This window comes from Nesoenas mayeri (genome assembly GCF_963082525.1).
Source record: "Nesoenas mayeri genome assembly, chromosome: W".
NCBI classification, from domain to species: domain Eukaryota; kingdom Metazoa; phylum Chordata; class Aves; order Columbiformes; family Columbidae; genus Nesoenas; species Nesoenas mayeri.
The window spans coordinates 10,578,285-10,598,980 of NC_137553.1; the positions used below are offsets into that span (position 1 = coordinate 10,578,285).

The following is a 20,696-nucleotide window of genomic DNA, read 5'->3' on the forward strand; positions in this document are numbered from 1 at the left end:
GGTAAATTTGAAAGCTAGTAAATTTTAAAAGTATACTAAATGTACATATATGTACTGTCCTTGTCCTTTGATTCTTGCTAGGACTTATTTCATTGTGTTTTTTCTTTAATTATTTTTTCTGGCTGGAGTTGCTGTGTAAGATTTATTCATTGATTGGGTAACTGACTTCACCCCTATGAAGTAGATGGATAAAATCCAGAAGGGTAAGTTTATTCAAGTTTTAGTTACTACAGAATGTGAGGGCTTACGGTTTAATAGTGATTAGACTTCATAGTTGACAAAAATACAACATTTTTTAAATGGATGTTTTTCCTTTTAAATCTTTCTGTATGATATTTGAAGGAGTAGTACACTTTAATAATTAATAATTCTTTAGAAATTAGCCTTTTTTCTTTAAGGACTTTGCTTTCTAAGCTTCAGACTTGCTTCTTATTTTAGAAGTTTCACTTAGTCCACTTATGTTTAGGAGCAAAAGCATAATAAACTTAAAAGATCATCAAAATGCATTGCTGTTATTTGGGAGGGGTACCTTTATAGAGAAGCTGAATTTCTTTTCTTTTTTCCTTTTTTTTTCCTTATCCCAAAGGAGATGAGCCTTTCTGCCTTTGAAATTTTCCCTTTTATCTTGTGGTTTGTTTGGTTTTGTTTGTGGGTTTGTGTCTGTGTGAGTGGGGTTTGTTTTGTGTTTGTGGGTTTTTTTGTGTTTTGGGTTGTTTTGGTTTTTTTTGGGTTTTTTTTTTGGGGGGGGGAGGAGTTGTCTCTCTCTTTTTTAGGTTTTTTTTTTTTTTTTTTTTTTTACTATGTATTTTACTTGAACAATACCATGAAGGAAATCCCTGTTAATGTTGGATTATCTGGTTCCTGATTTTAAAGCTAAGCCAATAGATGGCATTCCTTTTACTGCCCTGAAGCCATAAATTTAAAATTGCTTATCTTTTTATTGCTAATATGGTTGGAATGGTAGGGGAAAATAAACAAGCTAACAATATGAATACAGAGAACTCCTGTTTCTCAGCCCAGTTTTCTACTTGAAAGTTTTTATTTCAAGCTCTTAGATTTTTCAGTTTCTCAAGTATTTCTAATCTGTTATGTAACCATTGAGAATACATTGGAGGTTGTCTTGCTTTCCTTTTTATTTAAAATATTTTTAATTAGTTTTTGAACTGCTATGTATATTTTTGTATATTTTTGACACAGTTATTGAATACTAGAAAATTTCCTCACTGCCATGTTATCTTAATCCTCAGTATTTGCATTTGTATCTAAATTGTGCATTACTGTCACTTAAAATGGTGGGATAAAGAATTTATTGAATAAGAGTAAGGCATCTAAGATCATGTGGGCAGCACTCTGAAAGAGGGAAAATGTCTTTGAGTATACCTACTTTATTTCTGTTGATGTTTGGCTGCCTATGTTAAGCTTCCTGGACCTAATATATAAACTGTGTAACTGTCTTTTTACATGTTGCAATTTACTCTTTTTAATTTTGCTGTCTCAGATATCTCAGCTCTTGAAAACACAATCATGTAATCATATATATTCATCTAGAAGGACAAAAATCCCCATTGTCTCTCAAGTCCTCTTACTTCCTTCACAAATCATACTTCCTAGCATTCAGCATTTAACAGTTTTAATGCAGTGAATAAGTTCTTAGCATTCTATTAAATAAGTAGCTTGTTACGTATGTTGGGAAGTCTACAGATAATATGATTTTTGGTTTAATGTTTTCAGGTGTCGAATGGAGTATGAAAACAGAGATGAAGCTGCCAAAGGAGGTGAGACTACTCAAAAACAGTGTCATGCTGTTGTGTTTTTCTTAGCTGAACTTTACCTTAACCTAGAGGTAAGAAGAAAGCTGCATGTCAAATGGTTCTTCAGTAATTTTTGTTGTGTTTAGGTAAACACTAAAATGGAATATCATTTGAGGTATGTTTTGGTTTGTTTTATTTTTTAAGGGAGAGGGAAATAAAGTAAGATAAATTTAGAACACTTTGATTGTATTGTGTGTCCCAGAAATAGATAAAAAAGGACAAGATCATCAGAAGAAAAATGTATTAATATAAAGAAAAAAGTGTAAGAATTCATAAAAAGAATCAACCATAAACCACCTTTGGAATTAAACTTTTGGTATTTTCTTTTGTCTTGTAAAACCACCAGATTACTACACTTAACCATCATAGGAAATATTACAACCTAGCAGAAGCAGATCAGGATCAATAACCCATGTAATTCAGTATTCAGCCACTAATAGGAACTATTATCAAATGCTTGAGGGAGGTGTAGGATTCTTCAAAATGGGCAATTCAAAATGCAGACCTTTAAAGAGATTTCTTCTGAAGGTTGAGTCCTTGGCTTATGCATGAAGCATGAAATCTTGTATTTAGATCATTTTTTTTTAATCTGATATATACAAAAAAGTGTATATACACAAAAAATTCTTTGACTCATACCTGTGAGTTCAATAAGTTCACTGACTGCTGTAGTGTCCTTAATTTTTTTTTTTTTTTTTCCCACTGGATTATTTCAAAGGTTTGATTTAAGCCGACGCTATAAAAATGTTCTGCTGTCATGAGGAAAGAAAACTCTGACTTTTCCATTTTTGTTCATAAGTGGGCCTTGAAATTTAATTTTAACTTGCTAGAAGTAAAAAGGAAGCTTTCCAAAGGGTTTGGGGGGAGGGTGAGTTGCCCAGTTTGGAGTACACCATTTATTTTTAAATCATTTCCTATAATTTTTAAATATCTAGAGTGCCTTATAGAAGTAAGCTACTCTACAGCTGTAGAGAATGCATAATATAAGATGATGGGAAAGAGTATGGGATTCTGAGAATTTGAGATTATGTGGACCACTTGCCAGTCATTTTGCAGCTTTTCTTAGCAATCTATGAGCAAAGGAACAAAATGCTAGACAAGCATCGTTATGTATACGTTAGAATTGTAAGGGTGCTACTTAAAGTCTGTGTCCTAGAATAGTTACAGTATTTGGCATATTCTTCCAACTGAAGAGCTCAACTGTGTTAATCACAAACCACATCATACAGCATTTGGGAGAAAAAATGTGACTAAGTTAACTTCAAAACTTAAGTCTTTTAAATGTGTGGGGGGTTTTTTGTTTGTTTTTTTAAATATGTTTTGCAGATTAAAGGAACAAAGGGACAGGTAATGCGAGCAGAAATTCTTCAAGAAGGCCTTTGGGAATTACTAAATGTGCTCTTCCCTAATCCTGTGGATAGTAATTTGATATGTGCAGTGAAACTGCTGAAGGTGAGACAGTAGTTGTAAAGGGAAAAAAAATATAGTTTATTATTTTCAAATATATCATCACAGTCCTGAATGAAAGAGGGAAGCTCATGAGCACTACTTGTTTATACAGTTATATGTAGATCATAATATATTTTAACTACAAATACTAAGATACTTTGTTTTTTTTTATTCTTGAGATTTTTTTCATCTGGGATAAGTAAAAAATAGAGTATATGACAGCTAACAGTGGAAAGTGAGGAAAATGAGATATGGTCATATACAGTTCCTGCTGATGAAGCGTTGGGGAAAAAAAAAAATAGAAAAAAAATGAAGTGAAAACCTGTTTCTTTGTGCCACAGGCTAGAATGGATTCCTGGCCACAAATTCAAGATCCAGGCTAACGGGTAGCCACATCACATAATTCCTTCTGTAGGTCAGTACTATAGTATGTGGTCAACAGCTCTAATTAAATGAAGTAATATGGAGAGGTTTCTAATTATGAGTAATTAGAAATTCAGAAATTATTAGGTAGAAGGAGCAAGGGATTGTTTTGTCTCAATCAGCATGAACATTATCAGAGTTAAGTAACTGTTTGTCATTCTTGGATGTCCAGCTCATATGCTTCCATGCCATGCAAATGCTTTAACTGGATGCCTCAAAAGAGAAATAAGTAATGCATAAAGGTATTGGGTTGTGCTTCTAGACATAAAGCGTAGGTGGCAGTGTCTTATGAAAGTATTTCTTGTCATAAAGATGAGAATTTTTGTATATCTAAATGAAGTGCTTCAAGATTGGGAAGAGAAAGTCAAGAGGCTTTGGGTAATAGGAAGACTGGGGTTGTATGGTGAGATTTTTGGGTGGTTTTTTTTGTGTGTTTGGGTTTTTTTGTTTTGTTTGTTTGTTTTTTTCAAAAAGCCTTACTAGATGGAAAGGTGTGCAGGGAGTATTATGTTTCTTTTTCAGGCAATGGATTTACCTTCGTATCTTTGGGAGCTGTGGAGGAAACAAAACTGCAAATGAGGAAATATTTATGGGGTTTTATGCATTGCATCATTAGTGGAGCAAGATGTACTTTTTTTCTTCTTAGTACCATTATGAAAATGAGCAAACAGAAAAGTAATGTATTACTCTAAAAGTAAAATTCAAAGTCATTTGTGTACATATAAGAGCAGTAGAACTGAAGCCAAGATGCAAAGGAGTAAGCACTCCCTTTAGCTTTCCTTCTGCCACTTTTGGTGTGGGAGAAAACTATAACCAACTTGAATTGTGGAGGTTTGGGTGTGTTCTCTGTTCTGAAGGATGCTCAGCAGTTAGGTTTTATCACTTGAGGGTTGGGTTTTTTTGCAGCAAAAGGTTCTTTATATCAGTTATTTCCTACTGCATTGTTACTACTGTAGACATATATTTCTCTTTCAGGATGAAGACAAGCCTCTTTGCTTTTAAGTTTTACTTAAAAAAATTGTCAGACTCTATGCACAGAGAAACTTATCTTCACAAGCCATCGTTATACTCATAGTTGGGAAACAGTTTATTTTAGGAATTAAGGTCAAAAGCTAAACAGTAGTTTTGTGGAGTTTTGTTTCTATTTTTTGTGGTTGGTCAGTTTTTCTTCATTTGTCCCTCTTCCTCCCACTCTGTAATTTTTTCAGACTCTTCTATCTTAAATTCCAATTCTGGGAGCGTTAGGGAGTGGGTTAAAGATAAAGGACATGAATCCATGGAACAGTTGCACTTTCTCCACTTAGCAGTAGGAAAACAGGTTTTTTCCATTTTTTTTTTTTTTTTCTTTCTCTTCTTGCTGCAGTTCAGATATAGCCAAGGCCATGCAGCTGGCGTAATCGCTGATACGAAGTGGGAGGCTCTGGGAAACTCCTCAGTTACAATGAGCTGCACACAGGCCTGGGATATTTTGCTCTTTTGTTTTCCCATTTCATTCCAACCATAATAAACTTTATATGCAATTCCAAGTAGCTCAGCAATAGTTACATTCCTTAGCTCCATTTACCTTTCACAATTTACAGATGTCAAAACACAGTATATTAAACATCAATCCATTATTCCCTTTTCCTCGATCCAAATAAGTTCACATTCCAGCAACCTTTAAATACATCTTCATAACTTCATACAATACCAAGTTCACATCCATCATAGCATTTAGGTGTCTTTTTTTTTTTTTGGGAGCAGAGTTTAACAATTTAAATTCTTTTCTGGTCTCAAAATTACTAGATAACAATATAAGCAATTACTCTAATGCATAAGGATGCATCCTAAGGGTGGAGCAAGGCAGAATTTTAGCAATGGAACCGGTTCCCATTATAAATATGCAAATTAAAATATTGAGCTCAGATGTGAAAATCAAATACCAAGGTCAAATATGCAGACAGATCACAGTTACACTTATTCAAGACAATATCTCAATTTTTGCATTGCACCTTTGAACCACTTACTGCTCGGCCAAGTAGCGGTACCGCTGGGTCTCCCTGACAAAATAGGTCAGTGTGCTCTGGAGCCCAACTGGCACCTGCCCCCCCGCCACCGCAGCAAGCTGGTCTGGGCAAGGCCTGTACTAGTGTCTCATCTGATGCGCTACAACTGTTATTCCAAAACCAGGATTCTTTACTTGATGTGCATACAAAAAAGCCAAATTTAGTGCACCGAGATGAGAGACAGCCTGTCACAGAGTTGTGCAAGTCTGGACATTGGAATAAAGCTAGCATGCTGAAAAAAAAAGAAAAAATAACAGCTACTACACACAAAATCTTAACATCACGTTCACGCAGTAAGGAACTAAATTACTCATGATCTTCTGTACTATCACAAAACGCACTTTTTGAGTCAACCGATTCTCATGATTTAACAGTCTGTGAACTTACTGTACCATATAACAGGCAAAGACTTACCAAACTATAATATGCTTAAACAGATAGCTACAAAGAAAATAGATTAATAAGAAAAACATTGTGCAGACTTCAGCAAGTTTACTGTGACCTGTGTGTTATCAGCTAACTCTCTCTCAGCTGTCTGAAATGATTTAATGATCTCTTGTAGGGATTTATTTTGTCCTACTCTTCTCGCCCTAAAACCAACATTAATTGCAACAAGGTGTTATACTTCAAGATTCTATTCCCTGGACACTTTTCCCAATCATTTAACTTATACAGCAGCCACCATTAATTACAATATTTTACAAGATCTTCCTTCCTCGTATTTCCAAGTGCTTTCCTGTGTTTTAAAACACCTCCCAATACTGTTTTCAGTCGTGTTCATAAAAAAATCGTTAATTTCTGACCCCATCTCGTAAGTAAAAACCATGAGAAGAGGGAGGGAGGGGGGGAAAGCACAGGGCTGCTTGCAGTGTGAGTGGGAAAAGTGGGGAGAAAGTTTTACGGTGTACTTATACCACAAGGAAACAACTCTAACAACAACCAGTGGAACAATTAACTCACATTCCTGACAAGCTGCTTGATTTTCAGAGGAGCAATACACAGAAGCATTTAATATGTGCTGTAAAACTCGCAAATAACACATTGATAGCAAACACTAGCATTCTCTGCTGCTAATTTCAACATCAATGCTTCCTTAACTTCTAAGTTTTATACCCTGAGTTCCCAGGAGCACCCCCTTTCCCGTCACGATTATCATGACTGCATTGCCGACTGTCGGATTCACTTGCTGTTAGCTGATCTAATCTGTCACACAGTTCTGTTGTCCAGTTCTTATTCAGTGACTCCTTCTGTTCTCTCGTGGAAGTTGGAGGGTTAAAAGGCAGTAAAAGCAGACGCTTGTTTATGACTTTAGCATTCTCAGCTTTCACAGGTTCTTTGGGCAAGTTGTCTGGCTCCAATCCTCCCGATTTGCTGTTCTCACCAGGGTTGGGCAATGGTACAGGAGGCCACCCGCTCGGCATTTTTCCTCCCCCCGTCTCGGACTGCTGAACTATCGGGGGTGCCGAAAGCACAGCAGGGGATGGAATAGGGAGGGTATCGCAGACACAAACCAGGTAAACTTCACAGCAACTTTCAGGATACTTATCAGGCTGCAACGCTGCAAAAATTCCGGCAGCAGCAGACCGTTCAGCCTTAAGATCTTTTAAGGTAGTGATTATAAGCTTCCATGTAGTTACTAATGATTTAGCTTCTTCATCTCCATTGCTGACTTTATCCCATAATTTCTGCCCTATATTGTCCCAAAGTTCAAGTTTAAGTTTTGAGTCACTAATGCTTGTAACAGTCTTTTCAGGTTTTAATTGCTTCACTGTAGTAATTATCAGTTTCCAGGTGGTTACAAGGCCGAGAATATATTTTTCACGGTGACTAATTGCCTTCCACAACACAGTTCCCATTTTTTCCCAAGTCTCTATTTGAAAAAACTCCTAACAGTTCAGCAGGAAACCCATTGCCTCTACACCAAATTAATAGTCTTTTGAGGTTACTCTCCTCATACTTCACCCCTCTCCTAGAGAGAATACGCGAGAGGAGCCACAGTATTTCTTCTTCTTTAAATATATTCTGCCCCATCTCCTCTCACCCCCAGCTACACCCCGCTTTTCTAAAAAGCGCTGTAATAAATTTAGGGCTACCTCAGGATCCATATTGCCGGCACTTATACTCTATTTATGCATATAGATATCACGAAATATATCCTTACCCTATGATTATCGCTGATGCTTCCCTGATTCTAGCACCAGTTGCTGATGCCTCCCTGATTCTGGCACCAGTTGCAGCCCATGATTATCACTGATGCTTCCCTGATTCTAGCACCAGTTGCTGATGCCTCCCTGATTCTGGCACCAGTTGCAGCCCTTTGTGGTAGCCCCTGCAGACGGTGAACCCCTTTTGGACGGCTCAGGTCTTTGGAACGACACGCCGTATAACCAGCGTTCGGTCGTTCTTGACCCCCCGGTTGCTGCGGTTACTGGTGCTTCTCTGCATCCGCCGCTCCCATAATCATAATAATCCCTTTTTGTCGAGGGTCCCTGTTCGGGCGCCAGTTGTGAGTCCCCCCGCTCTGTCTTTTTTTTTTTTCCTGGAGTATTGTCATCCATCCTTGTTGTGGCACTGTGTTGCTTCTCGACTTTGAATCAGGGGTTCTTGGTGTTGTTTATTTTTGCTTCTGTCTTGTTTCCTAGGTTTTGACGTAGTCAAGATCCAACGCACGTATCTGGTTCTGAACTTTGTTTGTTTGTTTGTTTGTTTGTTTGTTTTTTAAAACAAAAAGGGGGGAGAAGTAGGGAAAACACCACAAAACCAATTGTCAAAAGGATTTTATGTGATGAATCACTTATATCTAAGTGGAGCAGCCTAAATTTGCCCTATGATGAAACACTTTGCAAGTATGACCCAAAAACATGCTAAGTCAGAAAGAACCTGCATTAGTTATGGTCAAATCACTAGCAAACAGCAGGAAAGTCAAAAGGGTGATATTACACTTAGATATTCAATGCAAAAATGAGGTAAAATTATGAGACATTCCTACCATAGTACCTACTGCACTCCTCCCTAGTCTAGCAGCTGGTAAAGCTTTAGGAGACATATGAAAGCTAAGCTATTGGTCTTTTAAACAGGCTAATCTAACTTCTGACATACTAACTCAATTAATAGTAGATGTTGATGGTATTAGGCATGTTATACTTCAAAATCGTGTTGCTTTAGATTTTTGTTGTTATTGTAGAGACATGGGTGTGAAGAATTTGATGGTCTCTGCTGTATGGACCTAGAAGATAAATCGAGTTCAATCCATAAGGAAATTCAACAACTTATGGACCACTCCCAAAAGATTCAAAAGGATATGGGGTTTTTTGGCCTAGAAAGTTTCACAAAGTGGCTGAGACTGGGAGGATGGATCAAAGGCCTCTTGCAAGGTTTGTTAGTTATTCTGATTGTTGTAGTTATTGGACTTCTGTGTCTAAGTTGTGCCTTATCTTGTATTAAAAGAATGTTTGAGCGTGCATTGGGACAAACTCTGCTCGTACAAAAAGAAAGAGGGGTAATTGTTAGGGAGTGGCTTAAAGATAAAGGACATGAATCCATGGAGCAGTTGCACGACCAGAGTTTGTTCTAATAAGAGTTTTGTTCTAATGTTTGTTCTAATAAGAGTTTTGTTCTGATAAGTTAGCGGTTTGACATGATTTAGGAGCTTAGCCTAACTAGGCCTCAATGCCTCAATAGGCCTCAGCAGAAACTGCTGATCATGAGGGAACGGCAAGGACACTGCGACCTTGGCAGAGTTTCATAAATAACTTTAAGAAAACATGCATAGCTAGTGAGCCGCAAGTAGGAGGACCATGCAAATGTAATCGTTAGAGCTTAAGCCAATTAGTGAGTGACAAGTAGGCATAATTATTGTAGACTCTATAAGTATACGCTGTTTGAACTAATAAAGGGAACTATGCTTTATCACTCACATTGAGTCGTCTCAGCTTGTTCCTCCACCGCTCGCATGGGAGCTTCTTTTGATATGGTGAGTAGGGAAGAGAGGTTTTGCAATTTAAACCCTTCAAATGAAGTTTGAACACAACCTCACATTTGCTATAAAGCAATGTGCTTAAACATCCAATGAGCATATTCACTCCTGCTGTCAATCCTTATGTTGAAAGTCCTTCCCTGAGGCAAGGCCTGCTGAAGGACCTTTAAAAAAGACAGTAGATAAATCAGGAAGCTTTCTAGTGCTGCTGTTTTCTGATTGTTCTCCAAAGAAGATGGAGGGCTCACTATTTCTGTGAATATTCACAGAAATACTTACTTAGCTGCAGTGTCCATTCCAGAAAAAAAGACAGTTTTGTGGTTTTTTTTTTGTGGGGGTAAATCGTTGGTTTGTTTATTTTAATGCATGAGGTTTCTGATGTCTCAAAGTATCTACAAATGTTGGAGTGTATATGTAGCTAGACTGGGCTACCTCATGAAACCTTGATTTCACTACTCAAGCAATAAATGTCTCCTGTTGTCCTTTCCATTTAATATAATGATAGATACAGTTTTTTTACCTATTTGCTTTACAAAATATTTATTTTTCTTGGTGCTGTTATTTAATTACCTAGGATCAAGGAAGGACTGCAGCAGAAAACTGGGAATGTGAAACAAGTGCTGACCAAGATGCTTGCTTTTATCTTTGCATTTTATTCCTTTGTATCATCAGATGCCATTCCAAACATTTTTTGGATCATGTAATATTTATGCTGAGTAGATCAGGAATTGCTATTAATTTCAACCATAGTGGCAAACTAATTTTTCCTTTTTTCTTTTCCTCCTGTGCAATTATTGAGCTTTCATCCACAAGAGTTTTAGACTGTATGCTGCTAAAGCATTCTCAGCAGCAGCTTCAGTGTCCCATCCCACATCAGCAGGGTGAGGGCAAAGGTTAACCTTTTAATACTCTGTGCAGTAACTCAAAGTGACAACAATCAGCTGTGAGGTTGTATTAAATAATGACTTTACTAGAAACCACTCAGTGGAATTTCAGCGAATAGGGGTGCTTCAGTGCTGTCACACAGTCTTGCAGATTTTATGTATTAAAACTCAGGCTGGTATGGTCAGATAATTCTTGGCTCCTCTTGTATATATCTAGATGAAATTCTCTGGCATGTCTGATGCTATGTTGACTGAAGTCTTTCTAAAGCTTACTAACCTATTGTTATTCTCAGGTAAGCCTGTGGCATCATCTGCAAAAATATGATCTCTTTTTTCATAGCATGTACTTAAAGCAATTAGGATCTGTCAAATACTGTTAGTCCTTTCAAACACAATTCAGAATGTTGCAATATTTCTGTGTTAATGCGACCCAAGTAACAGTATGGTCAAATGCATTATCCCTGTCCCATTGATAGACAACTTCAGAAAGATGAAGAAGTGTAATGATTTTTAACAAGAAATCACTGTAATATTAAAAAAATATTACATGTATCACTTTGTAATGTGACTCTTTCACAGTGTAATTGAATCACTGGAGAGTAGTTTCAAAATCATGTTTCAGGACTGAAAGGGAGGAAGTGACTATGAACTTCTAGGCAACATAAACATTGGAGATACCATACTGTCTGTAGTCTAAAACAAGCTATTAGGTTAGTGCAAAAGGAATTGCACCTTGGTACCACCCTAGGTGTGTATGTGGGGACAGGCACAGTGGGGCACAAAAGGTGCTAAAGAGCCATCAGCTGCCCCATTGAAGGCTCCAGATCTCAGGGGCATGTGCAACTGCCGCACTTATTACTTGCTGTTTATTTTCTATTTATTTTAGACTATGGAAATGATGTTAGACAAAAAGCATATTCAAGTGATTTTGAGTTCAAAATGAGTTGTAAAGCAGCAGAGACAACTTGCAACATTGACAACGCATTTGGCCCAGGAACTGCTAACAAATGTACAGTGCAGTGGTGGTTCAAGAAGTTTCACAAAGGAGACAGGAGCCTTGAACATGACCAGCATAGTGGCCAGACATCGGAAGATGACAACGACCAATTGAGAGCAATCATCGAAGCTGATCTTCTTACAACTACACGAGAAGTTGCCGAATAACTCAACGTCGACCATTCTGCGGTCATTTGGCATTTGAAGCAAATTAGTAAGGTGAAAAAGCTCAAGAAGTGGGTGCCCCATGAACTGACCAAAAATCAAAAAAATCATCCTTTTGAATTGTTGTCTTCTCTTATTCTATGCAACAACAACAAATCATTTCTCGACTGGATTGTGATGTGCGACAAAAAGTGGATTGTATACAACAACTGGCAACAACGAGCACTTCCCAAAGCCACACTTGCACCCAAAATAGGTCATAGTCACTGTTTGGTGATCTGCCTCCGTTCTGATCCACTACAGCTTTCTGAATCCTGGAGAAACCATTCCATCTGAGAAGGATGCTCAGCAAATTAATGAGATGCACCAAGAACTGCAATGCCTGCAGCCAGCATTGGTCAACAGATAGGGCCCAATTCTTCTCCACGACAACGCCCGACCGCACATCGTACAACCAACGCTTCAAAAGTTGAACAAAAAGATGTAGGAGATTGGGATATTCAACCCTCAGGTAGTCCCACAATGCATCTAAATGTTATGGATTGTTACAGAATCTCTTCTGTTGACAGTTTCTGAAAGTTTTATAATTTATTTAAAAAACAAAATAAATTACTAATCCCTTGTCTTTTGTTGACAGGCTCAGTTTTAGAAGATGCCTGGAAAGAAAAAGGAAAGAATGATATGGAGGAAATTATTCAGAGAATTGAGAATGTTGTGTTGGATGCAAACTGTAGCAGGTGAAAAGATAAATTTATGTGCAGTGGTTTTTATATTGGACAGAACACCTTAAAAACCTTCAAGAATAATGAATATGTCCAAAATGTTACCTTAAAAACTTTCATTTATGAAAAGTAAGGTGATATTTGGGTTACTTCCCATGTAGCAAAGAATAAATTGGGATGGTGGTGTGTGTTTCATTTTTGGTTTTGTTTTGTTTTTACTAGAGATGCATGTTCCACTTAATGAGATAGTAGTGGTTTTTTGGTTTGTGGTGGTTTTTTTGTTGTTGTTTTGGGGTTTTTTTGTTTTGGTTTGGGGTTTTGTTTGTTTTTTAAAAAAATCCACAACTTTTAGCTGTTAAAATCTCCCTTAATGCTTTAGTCTCTAAAAACATGTATAAATACAAAAATACAATAGTTATATCTCATAGTTTATACTTTTAAATCTGAATTTAACAGCATTAAATATAGTATACAAGTATCTATAAATGTAAGGGCAAAATAGAATATGCCTTTTTTCTTTTTTGTTTTTTTTTTCTTCTTGGAGAACATACCTTTTTGGCAGGTTCTTACTACAGGCTGGAAAAGAATGAGTGGTTAATGTATTCTGCTTCTCAATTTGCAGTCAACTGCATGCATGAGGTTATCTTATTCTGCTGTATTTCATCTTCATTCTTGCAAACTTACTAAAAACTTATAGAGGTTTCAGACATTGTGACCTGATTTCTTGCCATATGGAGGGAGGACGGCAGGTAGCTGGTAGGATCTGTTGGTTGTAATTTAGCTGCTTCCCAGGGAAGATGAGGAAAATGTTGATTAAGGAACTAGAGGAAATAGCACAAGCCTGAGGCTTCAAAGATACAGAAGCATGAACTTCTTTTAATAGAGGAAATAACTACAGATTTTTTTTTTCTTTAATGAGACTCACTGAACTCTTTTCCATGGACTTGCTTAAAAGAAGAAAGCAATTTCTCTTATTTTAGGGATTAAAAGGGTGGTGGCATCTAATGTATTGGAGACATTACTTTTCACTGTTGACTATGGAATTTCAATGTGATTTAGAGAGCTAAAGTTAGGAGCATAAATTAGATTATTGTTATCCTGGATTGTTATTAGATGACTGTTATCCTCAGTACTGTCCTTTTATTAGAAAATTATTTGTTCCTCAACTTGTGTTGCAAGTTTGGTATCTTGATTTAAAAACTATAGCAATTTCTGTTTCATATGGACTCCTTCACCACAGAGGAAGTGGAGAGAGTGAGTCTCTCATAACTGAGGGACACATAAAGCATATAGACTTGCAGGAAAAAACCCAACTCAAAATTATCTGCAGGCTGGACCAAACTTTGTCCTTCTTGGAGCTTTTTTTGAAATATAGCTATCTAGTATATGTAAGACATAGCCCAATTATTGCTTAGCACAAAACATTCTAGTTTTTGTGGTGCTTTTGTTTATTTCAGAGATGTGAAACATATGCTTCTGAAACTAGTAGAACTATGATCAAGTAACTGGGATGGGGTTCATGAAACATCTCCACATACAGAAGCTACCCCTGAAAATGACCCAAACTATTTTATTGTAAGAATGCACTGACACTTCAGTTCCTTAATTTAATGTGGATTTAACTTGATTCATAGACAGTTGCTGAAAGTTACAAAAAGCTGTCTCTCTGAATGCATATAACTTAATGTATAACTTTTTTTCTTAGAATGAACCAACGTTTTACACTTCTGATGGTGTTCCTTTCACTGTAGCAGATCCAGGTATGTCACAAGCTTAGTATACCTATCTTCTCAATCTTATTTGAAAAGTTTTAATTAAGTTTATGTCCTGTTGCAGTACATTAAAAGTTGTTCTTAAAATATCTGAAATTCATACTTCAAAGACAAAATTATGTATGAATTTCTGGCTTTGTGTAATACATGCCTTATTGTGTATTAAAAGAAGGTAAATGTTTGAAATGGAGAATGTGCATTTGAGTTCATATAGTTCAGAAGTTTTTGTGCTATAGTCCTCAGCACTTGGTCTCTCCAGGAAGCCAGAAATCTTCAAGTCTTTTGTTTGTCTGTTGTTAGTATTAAAAGGGTTTGTTTCTTCCTCTTTGTTTTCTATCTAATCTAAGCGCAACATGGCATGACATCATTTGAGGTAAAGACATCTGTGACTACCTTTACAGTTCTCTGGGAAGATAGGTGTCATTCTTAGAGGTTGACTGATGCCCTGAGAAAACACTGTAGTAGGAGTTTTTTCTATAATATGTTTCATGCCATTTATGGTTTCATTAAATATGCTATTTTCAAACTGTAGAGATGTATGTTAATTTAGAGGATTAGTCTTATATGTTACTTGGTCTCATTTTTACTATAGCAAGAAAAATACCAGGAGCTGCTTGAAAGAGAGGATTTGTTTCCAGATTATGAAGAAAATGGAATAGATTTATTGGGACTTGGAGATCAGTATGTTTTATTTTTTGAGTGATAGTTGTGGGTTTTTTTAACAGTAGTTACTTTTACTGCAGACTTAGGAATCCAATCTTGACAAAAATGAAGCAAAATAATATAATTATTATTTAACCCTACAATGGAAGTTATGTATTTGTTCAGGTGTAAGTTGATTTCAAACGAATTTTATATTTATCCAACTGAGTAGGGCAATTGAATTTCAGATATTTTTGCACACATACAAACATATTCTCTTTTGCATTTAAAAATTTGCAAGCAAAATGAAGCACCAGACAGACATTCAAGTGTTGGTAGTAAGGCAACCTGAATTCATCTGACTGATGTGCATATACATCCTAGCTAGAGATAATTACAAAATTTTCAGTGTACTTCAAAGGGAGGGGGTTGTAAAGTTTCTCTCCTCAGGATAAGTAGTATTCCCTCAATTAAATGGCTATTTGGTATTCCTGCAGAACAAGAAAAGCAGCCTAATGGCAAAAGGGGATGCAATGGATGGGAATATACTTTTTCTGACACTGGTTTATAAGAATTTGATAGGAAACTAGTGAAAGAAATAATACAGTCTAAAATAAATTGCTCTGAGCTTTGTACTCATATGGTTGAAGGACTTTGAGTTCATGATTTGATACCCAAAAACATTTTCATTGTTGTGTTTGTGTGATAAGAGTGCTGGCCTGGATCAGTATTTTTGTTAGTAAATTAGAAAACTTTTAGATGGCACCTAGCCGAGGGGAGTTGCAGGAACTTTGGAAGACAGAGACGTCATCAGAAGTCAACAAGCTCATATTGTGGAAAAAAAAATACCCTTGTGTACTGCTGTGCTTAAAACAAATTTGGTGCAAAATGGAGACAGACAGCAGTTAAATACAGCAAATGTGAACAGTGATGTGTGGAAGACTGCAAGTCAATCTTCATGCAAGATGACGTGGAACCTTCTTTGTTGAAGGTTTAAGAAAAGCTTAAACAAATCTATCCTGATTCTCTGTCAGCTATTTCTTATGACTGACATGAGGGCGAAGGATTCTATGTTGAGTTCCTCCTCAAGACTACATTTCTGCAGGAAAGGAGGAACAAATAAAATACGTATGTAGACTGCTTCTTAAATGCCAAGGCACAGAAGATAATAAACTGGGCACCTGAAACTAATACACACTTTTTGAGAGTCAATAGTTGCTGACTGTTTTTAAGACTGTTTAGAATTCTATACACTATTGTGTTCAAGCTACAATTCCATTGTCCTAGTTTATGGTGACAAACGCTCCAGTTGGACCTAGAAAAAACAAACAACACTCAAGATATTTCCCAATAACTGTGAGGAGAAAGCTGTTAAGTGATCCCCATCACTTCCCAGCTTTATTTTGAAACTGTGGTAGTCTTCACTCTGTGTATGTCTCGGGAAAGTAATTTAGGGTTCTGCTTGCTGCAGAACAATGTTTAGATTTCTTAAAGGGAAGTGCAACTTAAAAGAGTTTGGTGGCGGGTTTACTCTATTATTTACTGCATGGGGGAAATATGCCAAGCCAAATGCTGCTTACCTTCTCTCCAGGAGCCTGTATCCATTCATGAAGCAAACCTTCAGGTGTGTTCCCTCCCTGATAAAAGTTCATTCTGGAGTCTGTGTCTTGGACCTCCGGAGACAAACTTTCAGGCAAGGCCTGTATCCATCGTGGTGCAAACTTTCAGGATTCTTCCCCCCGATAACAGTTCGCTCTGGAGTCTTAAATTTAAAGCTCCAGTGGCAAACTTTCAGGTGAGGCCTGATAACTGTGTGCAGAGCAGACTTTCAGAAGACAAAATTCTTAGGAAAAAAAAAATTAATGGAGTAGAATAGCAGGAGGGCTGGCTCAAGTTGAGTACCTGCGCAGAGGTTCCCGGAACATGTAAAGATATAAAGGTCTATGATTTTCCAAACCATTCATACCATGATTCAGTCTGATAGCGATGTTTAATTTGGGGTCTTCATGCTTCTCATCGGATCTTCTCTGATTCCACGTGGGCCTTTGTTGTGTTCAGCTGTAGACGTTGTTTATTGTCCATAACCTTGCAGGTACTGTTTTGTCTGAATAAATCCTTTCTTCTCAGCGAAGTGCAAAATAGACCTTATCTTGCAAGTGTTCAGTGTAATTTGAAGTTGCTTTTGGCAATATGAGCAGAAATTTACAGCTTAAAATTATAGCAAATGCAGCTTATCAAGTAACATGAAGTAAAGAGTATATTAACAATCATACAACCTTATGTCTCTAAATAATTAATTATATTTAGTGTGCATCTACTTAAGATAAATGATTAATATTAAAGTTAAATTGGGCTCATCCACTGACCTCTGAGTAGTAAAACCATTGCCATACAGCTTACGTATGTAGCAGGGAGAGCTCAAAGTGGGCTCATCTAGGCTGTCGTATTTATAGAATAAAGTGGTTGACTCATAGTCAAATTGCATCCAGTAGGAAAAGCATGCACGAGACTCCCTATGCCCACAGGTTTTCGGCATTCAGTGTGCCATTCTGCTTCCTTGTGGGTCTCTGGGAAGGAGTTCTTGGCCTGGATACGTCTCAGACCCTTTCCTCCTCTGCAGCCTGAACCAAACTGCTGCTGGTTTGGCTGGGGGGGAGGGGGGGGGGGTCGAGTGCATCTGCCACAGTGTAATACTGATTATCATTAATGGGATCCAGTCATTTCTCTGACCTAAATGAGTCAGAACTTTTCAGAAACAATGGTTATCATGTAATAGAAGGTAACACAATGCAGATGCAAAAGGAAGGTGAATTAAGGTTGCCTTCTTTCATATATCAACAAATAGGAATACAGGTTTTCTATATAAATAGGGCTCATTGACAGGGCTTTAAACTAGATATTATGAGGGAGGGGGATGTAATCGAGCTCACCTGTGACATGCTGTGGGAAACATCACTTCTTCAAAACCCAAGACTGATGCATCCCTATGAGGAAGAAATCAAGTGAAGGAGTAAGAGGCCAGCATGGATGAATAAGGAACTTGAGTCAAAACTCAGGTGGAAGAAGGATGTTTATGTAATGAGGAAAAAGGGACAGACCACCAGGCAGAAATATACGGAGGCTGTTAGAGTATGCAGTGATGCGGTGAGGAAGGCTAAGCTCCACTTGGAAGTAAATCTGGCCAGGGATGTCAAAGACAACAAGAAGGGCTTCTTCAAGTATATCAGCAGCAAAAGGAAGGTTAGGGAAAATGTAGGTCTGCTGCTGAATGAGGAGGGTGCCCTGGTGACGGATGATACAGAGAAGGCAGAGTTACTGAATGCCTTCTTCGCTTCTGTCTTTACTGCTGAAACTGGCCCTCAAGTATACCAGACCATAGAGATAGAAGAGAAAGTCTGGCAAAAGGAAGACTTTCTCTTGGTTGAAAAGGATCGGGTTAGAGATCATTTACGCAAACTGGACATTCGCAAACCCATGAGCCCCAATGGGATGCACTCACAAGTGCTGAGAGAGTTGGCAGATGTTATTGCAAAGCCAATCTCCATCATCTTTGAAAGGTCTTGGAGAACAGGAGAGATGCCTTAGGACTGGAGGAAAGCCAATGTCACTCTGGTCTTCAAAAAGGGCAAGAAGGATGACCCAGGAAACTCCAGGCCTGTCAGCCTCACCTCCATCCCTGGAAAGGTGATGGAGCAACTCATTCTGGACATCATCTCCAAGCATGTGGAGGAAAATAAGGTTATCAGAAGTGGTTAGCATGAGTTCACCAAAGGGAAATCATATATGACGAACCTGATTGCCTTCTATGATGGTATGACTGGCTGGGTAGATGAGGGAAGAGCTGGGTCTGTGCAGCCTGGAGAAGGCTGAGAGGGGTTCTCATCAATGTTTATAAATATCTGAAGGGTGGATGTCAAGAGGATGGGACCAGACTCCTTTCAGTGGTGCCCAACGATAGGATGAGGGGCAACAGGCACAGGCTGAAACATAGGAGGTTCTATCTGAATATGAGGAAAAACTTCTTTGATGATGACAGGCTGCCCAGAGAGGGTATGGAGTCTGTGGAGTTTTGAATGCATTCTCTGGAGGCATTCAAAACCCTCCTGGATGCATTCTTGTGTCATCTACTCTAGGTGAACCTGCTTTAGCAGGTGGGTTGGACTAGATGATCTCCAGAGAGATGCCTTCCAACACTAACCATTCTGTGATTTTCTGATTTTTCTGAATAATGTTCAACCAACACAGTTTTGCAGTATTTGAACTGGGATGTTAAATAAACAAATTTTCCTATGTGTTCTATTTTTTTTTTATTTTTTTTTTTTTTGTGAATACATCATTGCAAATGCATTATTAAATTTTTGAAAGCTTGCATTGCATTATTGCATTTTTCTTTTATCTTGGAAACTACTTCTATCTTTAACCTGTGGACAGCATAAGATCTAAAATGGCAACAAACACTTCAACAATTTGTACATATCTATGCTGCTTTGAGGTTTCTGTTTGGCTTCCTAGTACACATAAGGTTTTTTTCTTTTTTATCCAATTTTATTAAATGTTATAATCAACTACTGTTTATAAAGCTCTGGTTTATTCTTGACACCTACATAAATATTTCACTGTTTCTGAAAATCTGTGCATAAGCTTAACATTTTTCGTGTGGTTTTTTTGTTTGTTGGGGTTTTTTTTAGGTATTTTGATGACCTTGATGACAAGATGGATCCAGAAATTGAAGAAGTGTATGAAAAATTCTGTCTAGAATCAGAACATAAGAGAAAACAGTGAGATGTTACACATTAATGTTAGTTTATTAAACAAGTTCGGGTATGGTTAAAATACAGAGGGATGCAAAACATTTATACCAAAATAAGGAAGTTTAGTTTCTTCAAGTACTAAAGTTATACAATTTCCATTTTGTTAAACAGAATCTGCCAAAAATTGTAAACTTATGTCCTGTAACTTAAAATGTTGTGTATATATCATAGTTTATTTTATGTACAGGTACATGAACAATGTTTTGGCTGCAATAACATTGATGTAAAAAGTATCATAATGGAAATGAAAATTTGATGCGGAACTGTCCCATAAAATTTCCCTTGGGAATAACTTGATCTAAATTTAATTGGTTGTTTGGTTTAGTATACATTTGGACATATCCTTTTTGCCATATACAAGATTTGGGTTGTTTTTGTGGGGTTTTTGTTGTTTTTATTTTTGTTTGTTTTTAGCTAAGGAACATATGATCGACATATGGATTTTTTTTTTTTTTCTGTAGATCAGAGTCATGAGAAGTGGTTTATGTAGGGTTTGTTTCATGGGGTTTTTTTTGTTTTGTTGTTTGTTTGTTTGGAGATTTTTTGTTTTGTTTTAGTTTTTTTTTCAGGTTTTGTTTGGTTTATTTTGGTTGGTTGGTTTTTGGTTTTATTTGTTGTGGTTTTTTTTACCTTGTCCTTCCTCTTCGAAAACATATGAGTGAGGTCTGGACACTTTTCCCTGGAATAAGCATGTTATATGTTGATATGTAAAAAAGCAAGCAGTATTTTGGAAGTTGGGTGCTTTCAAGACCCTTGGTTCAGGTAAGCTTATTTTCAACTTCTACAAGCAAAATCTATACTTTCATTTGCTGTGTTCTTCAAGACTACATGAATATAGTTGTGTTTTAACCCATGCTTATCCAAGAGTATGTGCAGTGCTTGATATATTTTTTGAGGGTATTTAACATGTCCAACCTTCCAGCAACCCTTGTAACTTCCTCCATTCTTCTAGTTATTTTATATGCTTTGTATTAATTTTTTTATTTGAGTAAATTCATAT

General features: G+C 37.1%; 1 protein-coding gene across 1 annotated transcript in view; it reads left to right on the forward strand.

Annotated features, from left to right (window-relative positions):
* The window catches only part of LOC308051415 (polyadenylate-binding protein-interacting protein 1-like), a gene marked incomplete at its 5' end in the record, with an annotated part of 88,641 nt that extends 68,173 nt beyond the window's left edge, over positions 1–20,468 (forward strand). Inside the window, 9 exon segments of the mRNA XM_080361842.1 lie at positions 1,732–1,843; positions 3,138–3,263; positions 12,380–12,486; positions 13,929–13,965; positions 13,969–14,046; positions 14,177–14,228; positions 14,231–14,235; positions 14,836–14,924; positions 19,574–20,468. Coding sequence (XP_080217968.1) covers positions 1,732–1,843; positions 3,138–3,263; positions 12,380–12,486; positions 13,929–13,965; positions 13,969–14,046; positions 14,177–14,228; positions 14,231–14,235; positions 14,836–14,924; positions 19,574–19,667 — 700 coding nt within the window. The 3' untranslated portion in view covers positions 19,668–20,468.
* Between the last annotated feature and the right edge of the window lie 228 nt (positions 20,469–20,696).